Raw genomic sequence first — 10,476 nt, 5'->3', positions numbered from 1 at the left:
AGGAACATGCCACCTGTTCAATTCTGGTTTATATACAAAAAACAATCCAACTTGCCCCAGCAATAGCTAGCAATACCAAGGCGCTGGCTTAATATCAGTAGCAATTTGAGAAGACAAAAATGTCAATGTTGCAGCTAGCAACAAGCAAGCAACGACTTCGTATTTATATGGACCAACAATTTGTAGAGGTAGCTGCGAAAAACAGGAATGCTACTGTATCATACCAAGTCTTGGAACCCTTTCCTAATTTATCTTTTGTTGTTGTCTTCTGTTGTATATGATACCAACTTGATTAAGAGTGAAACCATATGTTAAATATTTATTTTATTATTTTTTAGAAAAATTGTATTAGTTAGGTGACTGCAATTCAAATGATGGCCGGCAGCAATATGAGCTAAATTTAGTCCATTAGCCCACAAATTTGCCCCCACCTAGGTAGGTAGCTACAGACAACTTAAATTAGTTCCCTCATAATAAAATAGATGAATATAAAGCCTCCACTATGTTATTGTTGTGGCAGCTAACAACTTTCTCTTATTAACATGAACCAACCAACACTAGTAGAAAAAGGGCCTATTGTCCCGGTTGGTAAGGGCCTTTAGTCTAATGCCTCCCGGTTAAATCCAGAACCGGGACTAAAGGCCGCGGCCACGTGGAGCTCCACCTTTAGTCTTTATGATTTTTTTTTGAATTTTTTTTTATTTTTTTTCAATTTTTTTATTTTCAAATTTCTGAATTATTTTAACCTCTAATCTCTAATCAGCACCCCTCATCACTGCTTAATTTATCCTCTAATCTCTAGTCACCCTCATCATTCCAAATTATCTAACTTCCCGAGCGGTCACCCATCCTCCCACTCCCCCAGCCTGAGCACGCTTAACTTCCGGGTTCTATTCTCCCTCGTTTCCAAGTCTACACTTGTTGTTTTCCTGACAATAGTAAGATGTCAATCCTATTAACCCTCAGGGACTAATGCAATGCATAGAGGAGACTACAAATCATATGAAAATAAATCCATTCCAAACGAATCACATAGTAGTTAAATAAAAATAGTAGATGTGTTAAACCAAAGTTCATAAAATATAGAGAACTAATACAACCATGTTCTACATGATACAGTACAATGATAAGGATAGTAACACAACACAACAATGTTCTTGTTGATACAATAACATAATGTTTGCAATGAGCTCATCTTATTCTATTGCATAAAGGTACAAGCATACACTGCAATAGTGACACCATTGACATGTGCTGAAAGTGCAGGTAATAGGCGAACATGCAAGCTTCGTACATCACTCCAATGGCGTAGCTTTGGATAACACACGTGTAGTAGCTCTGAGTTTCAGGTCATTCCTTCTATGTAGTGTAAGCCCAAATTTCTCGGACATGTCAAATGAAGTGAGGCTAGCCCCATCAAGAAGCTTCCAGTCGAAGTGATACAGAATGTTTGTTAACACCATCTCCACGAGCGATGTGCCAAACTGAGTCCCGGGGCATTGCCGTCGCCCAGCCCCGAAGGGAATGAATTCGAAGTATGTTCCATTGTAATTCACTGTGTTGTTCTCAAACCTCTCTGGCTTAAACTCTGCAGGACTGCTCCAGTATTCAGGATCTTGACAAATTGCGAGGACATTAATGTAAACATTGGTGCCCTTAGGTATGTCATAACCCATTACTGTACAATCCTCTCTAGCCGCGCGTGGAATCAGAGGAGCGGGCGGATGCAACCTAAGGGCCTCCTTGATGACCATCTCTGTGTAGCGGAGTTTATTGAGATCACTGTTAGTAATGACAGCTCTGTCTACACCTAGAACCTCCCGTACTTCTTGTTGTGCCTTAGCCATAATTTCTGGATGTCGCACAAGCTCCGACATGGCCCACGCCAAGACGCTTCCTGTTGTTTCCGTGCCACCTGCAAATATGTCCTGCAAACGACGGTCGTGAAAAGCACGATCATACATCAAACTATGTACGAAGGATCTACACGCATATTAATGATTAAAAGATGCAACTAAATAAATGTATATATGAGTTAATCATGTTGATTTTCTTTTGTGAAGAACAACATGTGTACTGCGATATGTCCTAATTCATTCATGGTTCCACAAATACAAATAGCTACTGACTGACTTTATCAGTTGGACGATAAAAAGTTCAGTAGTTACTTGAAATCATGAGAAATAGTACTCACCAACAAGACGGTACTTATACACTCTGTGGTTAGAGGGAATTCCAGCGAGCCGTCTTTCTGCAGCCTGAGCAGCACGTCCAGCAGGTCCTCGTCGTCGCCGTCGTCGGGGCCGACGCCGGCAGCTCGCGTGGTCTTGCGCTCCTTTATGATGTCACAGATGATGTGGTGCATGCGGCCACAGCTATTCTTCATGTCACGCTCACCATTGCTCAACCACCGCACCAACCGCGACGAAGGGAAAAGGTCGACGAGATAGAAGCCGCCCATCATGACAAACACCTTGGCCATCTCCCGGAGGTACTCCTCCTGCTGAGAGAACTTGCCACCGAAAACCGCCCGCGTGACGACGTGGTTGCTGAGCGCCGTCATCTTCTCGCTTAGGTTGATGGTGGCACCACTCGAGGCGGCGGCGGCGATGGAACGGACGAGGTTGCCCACCTCCTCGGACCTGATGCCCTCGAGGCGCTTCACCTGCCTAGAACTGAGAAGCTCCACGATGGAGACCTTGAGCATCTGGCGCCAGTGGTCACCATAGGGTGCTAAGGCGATCCCCTTGCCGCCGCAGCTGAAGATGTCCAACGTCGTGCTCTGCGGTCGGCCCGCGAACGCGAGGGCGTTGATCTTCATAACAAGTGCGGCGGCCTCGGCGGTGGAGACGATCACGGTGGGGACCTCGCCTAGCCTGAGAAGCATCAGCGGCCCGTGTCGGCGAGATAGCTCCATCATCGTGCGGTGGGGGAGGACGCTGGCGACGTGGTGGAGGCTGCCGATGATGGGGAGGGTCCATGGCCCAGGAGGCAATTGTTTCTTGGCAGCCGGTCTGCACTTTCCACCAATGATCAGGTTGAGGAGCAAAATCGCTAGTAGGGTAAATAGGGCTACCAAGCACAAGCGTAGCCACCCTTCCATGGCAGGCAGCATGGCAAGCCTAGAGGTGATAATATCATCTTCTATTCTTCCTCCCCCTCCATCGACATATGTATACTGTTAGCCATTGACGGTCTTGAGGTTTAGGCAATCATATTCATATGTAGTCTATAATATTATCTTCATTTACTCCACCTACTAGCAGTATATTCTAACGAACACCAATCATTGGTTGTATTTGATGTTTGCTTTGTAATACAAAGCAGGGGTAGCAGTATATTCTACTCCCTCCGTCCCATAATATAAGAGCCTTTTTGAACCCGCCTTTTGAACGGCGGGTTCAAAAAGGCTCTTATATTACGAACGAAGGGAAGATATTGTAGTGAAATCTTCTTTAAAAAAAGGGCGCTATAACAAAATTAACACCAGCCTTAGAATATACTTTTAGCGCGCTATATCACGCTATAACTTGCTATTAGTGAGAAATTATGCACTGATTTATTGATTGAGAAAAATTCTCAGCACGCTATACCTGTACTATTTTTTTCGGTGGGTCCACCCCCTAGCTATCATATGCAATGGCCTGCCCCGGGTCACTGGTTGTGTTGTCTGTATGTCATTATGTGGCCGAGACTGACATCAGGGAGGAGGTTATAATAAGTTGGCTTGATTGGGACGACGAGGACTTTGTGGTTGCTTTATTTATAAGCACAATTATTGGCGATAAATAGCACACATCAAACAACTGCAGAACGATAAGATTGACCCTCTTTTCATATGCTAAGTACTACTGCAGTCCAAAGCATATAATTGATGTTAAGGTTGAAGGAAGCGTGGATTAATTGGTTGCCCTACGAGAGCAACTGCTGGAAAACGAAGAACAAAGAAAGGTGAAAAGTGAAACACATAGCTGTAGAAAATACTATTAATAGCCTATAATATATGGAAATACCATTTTTTTAGCTATAATAATTTCTGAGTATAATGATATTGATCCTGTCTAGACCTGTCCAGGACACAAGTAAAGTTTCTTAGTTTTGTGAAGGACTTATCATTGTTTTCTGTCCCGTGATTTACAGATTGATTATCTTAGCTTCTTCAACCGATGGAAAATTTACTGCTTGCAACCAACCCCTTGTGCATCAGGGACAAACTATATACTCCCTCCATCCTTTGAAGAGTGTACTTCCAACATTATTGGAAAGTCAAACATTTTTATGTTTGACCGTATTTATACAATAATACACCAACATTTATATCATCAAATTAGTAGCATTAGATTCATAATAAAATATATTTTCATCATATACCTATTTGGTTTCACAAACATTGATATATTTTTGCATAAACTCAGTCAAACTTTGAGATAGTTTGACCCTCCAACAAAGTTGGAAGTACACTTTTTAAAGGACGGCGGGAATACCTTGTTAACATCAATAGTACACAAAATGAAAATACCACATGATGAAAAAATTAAATTAAAGTTTGAACAGAATTTGCATTGTCTATATTATATGGATTCCTGTATATCTTAAGTGTCCTTCTATTTGATGATGAAATAGTATGGCATTGTTTGTAGGGATGGTTGTTCAACATGAAAATAATGACACATTTTACAAACTTGAGTTCAAAATTAAATAAAAATCCAAAAGAAGTATGGAAATTAATATATGTTGGCATGGATCATATTATGGGTATATATAATGTTGACATTAATCTCATATAATTCCTCGAAGGTGAAAAAAATTACTTGTTTAGAAATTGATCCATTTGGCCTATCTACGTATTCATTTTCTATATTTAAGTATTTAACCAAAAAAATATATTAAAGTTCCAGTAATTTTAGATAATTGAGTGAACAAAGTAGGAATTTTTCAACTTATTTGGCCAAACAATTTTGATATTTTGGTAGGTTTTTGTTTGGACAAACTATGAGCAAAAAAAACCTTGTAAATTATTTGGTTGTAGCATTATCCATATTTAAATTGTGGAGGCTTCCTTCAAATTTTCGAGAAGTTGCAGGCTATCCAACCGTTATGGCGCAACTGAACTTTCAACTTGTTCATCCCTAGTCCCCATCTTTTTTTCCTTCTGCATAATGGTGATGCCGCCCATACCAGTCCCTAGGCATAGAAACCCACCGTACTATCCATTAATGGAGTTGATCGTGTGTCATGCCCTCCCACCTCGTCTTGCCTTCTTGATTTCCCATCAGATGGCCGCCTGCCATTCTTGTGGAGCCGCCTCTCCCACAACCATCTTTCCATTCCTAGTTAGAGCTTGGTGTAACCCGCCGGATGTATCACCCAGTTAGAGCTTGGCGACTCACTGGCGACCCGCCCGGACTTGGCGGTTTACGGGAAACCCGCCAGAACATTGTGAATCACTAGTGACCCAGTGGGCGGATGAGAAGGCCCAAGGCCTAGAAGGCCGGCTCGTGCTATGGTGGGCCGGTTTACGAAGAAAGACATAAGGAGTTTTCCCTTAAGAGGGCCGACTAGGATTGCACTTGTTATAGAATAGTCCTAATCCTATTAGGATTCCACCTGGACACTACTAGGGAAAACCCTAGTAGTAGCGCGGGTTTAAAGCCCACTAGTAGGGTGTGCTGCCGCGCTACTAATAAGGCGCTACAACTATTACTTAGTAGTAGCGCGTGTGACACGTGCTACTGCTAAGACACATAGCGCCAGCGCTTCTTCTATCCCACGCTGCTGCTAATCTAGCTAATTGCAGCGTGTTTACTATTTATCACTACTAGTATTCTTTTTTTATTTTTTTATTTTTAATGTATTTATACGCCATTATACAAATTTTGGTACAATACCAATTATGAGGTTTATATCATTATGTCCATAACAGTGTGTCAAATAAAGGTGGATTAGGTTCAAGTGGAAGCAATATGTGGTGCATGTCAAAAGTATACTACTAATCCAAACTTGATCTAGTTTGGACTAGTAGTATTTTCGATGTGCACCACATGTTGCCTCCACTTGAATCTAATCCGGCAGCACAAGCTATTTAATCATCATCTTAGTCATTACCACTAACAGTATTTATTTAACACTACTAGGAAAAGGCCTGCTAGTGGCGCACCTGTTTTGCCTATTAATGCTGCATTACAGGTGCGCTACTAGCATCACGCCATTAGAATCTTTTACTAATGACGCACCACTGGTGCGCCATTAGTATACCAGTGCGCCATTAGTACGCCTAGAGGTGCGCCATTACTATCTGACTTGGTAAAATCTCATGTCATTATGGCTTAATCTCAAGTCAAATCGCACTCCGTGGTCAAACTTCACGAAAGGTCACCCATCCACACACTACTCCAGCCCAAGCACGCTTAACTTTAGAGTTAAATCCAACCCAGCACCAGCACATTTAAACGGCACTTGTTGATATATATATATATAGCATATCAATCCTATTAAACCTTGTTGATTTTTAGGACTTTGTTCATGTTCATGAGTATGATGAAATTTTGAAAAAAAATATTTCAAACTTCCGTTCATATTACATATCATATTTTAAGAAAAATCCAAAAAAAATTCGAAACTAATTTTTTTTTTCTGTTACTAGTGGCGCACCTAGCAAACGGTGCGCCACTAGTAAGTTTGAAATTGTTTGAATTTATTTGCCTCCAGATCTATAAAGCCCCGTATCTTTTTGTCTGTTAGGTTTTTGAGGGTTTTGAAAATGTTTAACGGGGTTTCCATTACTAGTTAAAACTAGTAATGGCCCACCACACCCACGGTGCGCCATTACTAACTTCGAAAAAAAAAATATTTGTTAGTAGTGGCACATTGAGTGTGTGGTGAGCCATTACTAGTTAAACTAGTAATGGCGCACTATCCCCTGGTGTGCCATTACTAGTTTTGAAAAAAAATTGTTACTAGTGGCGCACCGTGTATGTTGTGCGCCATTAGTATTTGGATTTTAATGGCATACCTATATATGGTGCGGCATTAGTATATAGCAGTGACGCACCATACATGTGGTGCGCTATTAGTGTCCATTTCATATATAGCCGTTTTCCTAGTAGTGTAATCACCATATTCATAGTGTAGCACATAATACTCTCCATACTCATTTTAGCTAGCTAATCACCACCAACACTAGATGTGGTAGCTATCTAATCACCATTAACACTAGCTAATAATAATCATCATAGTCATTACCACCAACACTAGCTATTTAATCATCATAGTCATAGTGTAGCACATCATCATCTTCAAACTCATTTCTAGCTAGCTAATCACTCCTGCTGCTCTCTCTCAGGTGAAATAACATAAAACATGTGTAGCTCTCCTCCTTCATCAAGTTGGAGCATGCAGATGAACCTGTCTCCTAATCGTGGGATGCACTTATGATTGCTGCCCCCTAGTACTTCTCTGCGCTCCTTCATCACACATTTGGTCCTGTCTTTCACTATTAAGAATTCGTCACTAATCCTGAATGCACTATAGTGCATTGTAGGATATCTTGGTCGTAAGCTAACAATACTCATGGTACCTTTAGTCTCGATCCCATGAAGCACAACATTCATCGGGAGTCCCTGTTGAAGAACATCGTATGGTAACATACTTAGCAAAGTTTAGCTTAAAAATAATGTATGGAAAAGATGCACTGAGGATAAATAGTAAAAATCTTACCATATTTCCAAAATATATGTGACCGTAGTTCATTACGAACACTATTGGTCGCACATTTTCGGTACTAACATTTCTAAGTGCAGGAAGAAAATTTGTCTTGACAGTATCAAGATCTGCAAGCCATGAAACATAATGACTTAGCTCCTCGCAGTTTAATTCAGCCCCGGGACAGTAGTAGGTCCTGTCTATCAAGCGCTGGACATGTTTGCTTGAACAGAAATAAGCTGACAATAGAAATTAGTTGTCAACTATTTTTGAATAAACAATATCAAATACATAAATATGGTTGAGAAACTCACATAATGGTATAACTGGAGGCGTCTGCACATCAACCCAGATGTCGGTATTACCTTCAATATCATCTTCTGGACGAATATCAAAGGTGATAACCATATCAGGCTCAAATGCATAAGTCCTGCATAGTGCTCGCCATGTTTTGCATCCAAAATAGGGTTAGTCGTCTGTGTTGTATAATTTTGCGTGGAAAATATAACCATGCTCGGTCTTCAAGTAAACTTTCTTTACCCCCATAGTACGACCGAAACCTATCTTATCCAATACAAAAACTCTTGCATGGCAGGGGATACGCTAGTAGAATAGTAAAAAAAATTATAAGTTGAAGCAAATGAAGCAGATGTCATGCTTAATTACCAAAAAAGAGTTGTCGTTGTGACTTACTGTATCCACTTCGAAGATCTCGTCCAACTTGATGTTGAAGCGCCTATCATCATCTAGGAAGATTCCGTCACACAGGCCGCGCTCGACTTCGCAGTATTTGCAAATACCGAAATCCTTTTCATCGTCAAACCTTTCCTATGTTCATAGTTGAAACATTAATTGAAAATCGATCGAAGACAACTACCAGAATACTCAACACACAAATCCGGGGCACTCGATATTTCCTACATATTCTGGCACAAGTCATACCAAAATTCACGAAAAAATCCGGCATGACCTTTTTTAAAATAGGACATATCGAGCGCCTGAAATTTGCCAGAACGGAAATGAATCAACACTCCGGCAAAACATAGGCCACTCGGAGGTGTAACCTGCAAACATGACCAGCCACTTGGGCAAGCACATCTCCTATTTAAGCAACACAAGATTTACATTTCAAAATATCTTATAGGACTCAAATTAGCATGCATTCAATAAGCAAAAGTAAATCATCTCATGCGTCCACCCTTACATGAACCCTAACTAATTTGAAATAAGTGGTCAAATTTTACTCGTTTTATGATTCATATTAGAAATTTGATTCGTTTCCACCCTTACATGAACCCTAACTAATTTGAGCCGCATCCGCATCCGATTAGTTTCCACCCTTACATGAACCCTTACTAATTTGATGCAACTAAAATATGAAGAAACCCTAGGCAGAGGTAGGAAAGAGGGAGGAGCAGGCGTGCTCACCTTGGGTGCCTATGACGAGGGAGGGGCAGGCGGCATCGAGGTCAGGGTTACGGCTCGGGCGCGCGGCGGAGGGCGGCGTCGAGGCCGGGGTCGGGGGCGCACTACAAGAAATATGTCAACTTATGACCTTCTGTCAGTGACCCTCGAAGAATTGGTCATAAATTTATGACCATTTTAGACCAATTGGTCAAAAGCTATCTGGGGGGCTCCAAACCCTAAACCATTGCGACCATTTTGGTCAGAAAGGTCATAATTTCCTTACATGAAATGGTCATAAAGCAAACAGCGCTAGTCTGCTGCCTTATTTCTAATTGTTAACGACCAATATAGATGGTCATAGCCTTGTAAATTGTGGCGGGTTGCGATGACTAGGCGCTATCTCATCAGTTTTGCCTATGTGTCATGTCCATGTGGCAGTTTTTGCCCTAGGTTGTGAAGCAACCTATATTTCTGTCATTCCCAAAATTCCCAAAAAAATCTCATAAATTCTTTGGGCATATCTTCGTCAAATATGTAAAAATCTTCCTTTCCTAGTTCAAAAATATTCATTTTCCTATTCTGTTCAGAACAATAGTTTGTGAAGGAAGTACCACTTTGTCATGTCCAAATGGTATCCATTTTCTACAGTGATTTCCTATGCCCAAATAACCATCCTCCACCAAATGCCAACTCAATCCATTCATTATTTTGAGCCCAGCTTCAACATTCGTATTTATGTCCAGTGTGGTACTTTGTAAAGCAAGTACCACCTAGGCTCCTCCTTTTGAGGTGAAAATTTGTGAAGACGGTATTCTTAGTAACTGATCGTCCTCAGCCAAAACTCACGCCCATTAGCCATGTGCATTTCCCGTACCGCAAATCAAACACTTGGCTGCTTATTCATGTTTGAGCATCGATCGGTCTCCTCGTGAGAATCTTATGTTGTGATTTTCTTCCTAGCACCTACCTGGGGAGTGCCCAACCCACTAGACATGCCTAGGTCGCCCAGAACACATGGCAACGCCACGGTCACGTGGTGACCACGAGGCGGGCATGCGAGCTTACGCGCTCTAGAGTTGGGGCCCTCGGCCACCGTCCAAACCTCGATGTCTCGCCATCAAACCATGTATTTCTGATTAAATAGATACTTATTTACCTAGAAATGATTTTTGGAAAAAATAAATAGCAAACTATGAGGCAGCTGCAGTTCAAATTTGACCCGCTTCCAACTGAATCGGCGGGAATTTGTCTTTTTCACCAGAGGTGGATCAAAACTTTTGGCACCCAACCATTTTGTCAATTGTGCATTAAATATGTCCTAATATTTTATAAAAATGATTTGGTACAATTTTGCAACAAATATATGGT

The 10,476-nt window shown here is 41.3% G+C and overlaps 1 protein-coding gene across 1 annotated transcript; it reads right to left on the bottom strand.

The window, feature by feature from the left end:
* Positions 1-1,048: 1,048 nt before the first annotated feature.
* On the bottom strand, positions 1,049-3,163 carry LOC123039838 (zealexin A1 synthase). The gene is made up of 2 exons (XM_044462842.1): positions 2,195-3,163; positions 1,049-1,928 (listed from the first exon to the last, which is right to left on the bottom strand). The coding sequence occupies exons 1-2, from the start codon at positions 3,113-3,115 to the stop codon at positions 1,296-1,298; spliced, it is 1,554 nt and encodes a 517-aa protein (XP_044318777.1). The 5' UTR covers positions 3,116-3,163; the 3' UTR covers positions 1,049-1,295.
* Between the last annotated feature and the right edge of the window lie 7,313 nt (positions 3,164-10,476).

Source organism: Triticum aestivum, chromosome 2B, assembly GCF_018294505.1.
Source record: "Triticum aestivum cultivar Chinese Spring chromosome 2B, IWGSC CS RefSeq v2.1, whole genome shotgun sequence".
Classification (NCBI taxonomy): domain Eukaryota; kingdom Viridiplantae; phylum Streptophyta; class Magnoliopsida; order Poales; family Poaceae; genus Triticum; species Triticum aestivum.
Note: the sequence above shows the minus strand (reverse complement) of the source record. Positions and strands in the feature narration are given on the sequence as shown.

Bases quoted from the DNA above. Each gene is read 5' to 3' on its own strand.
- LOC123039838 (XM_044462842.1), bottom strand. From the start codon at position 3,115: ATGCTGCCTGCCATGGAAGGGTGGCTACGCTTGTGCTTGGTAGCCCTA. The intron at 1,929-2,194 runs GTGAGTACTATT...CGTCGTTTGCAG, and splicing joins GTATAAGTACCGTCTTGTTG to GACATATTTGCAGGTGGCAC.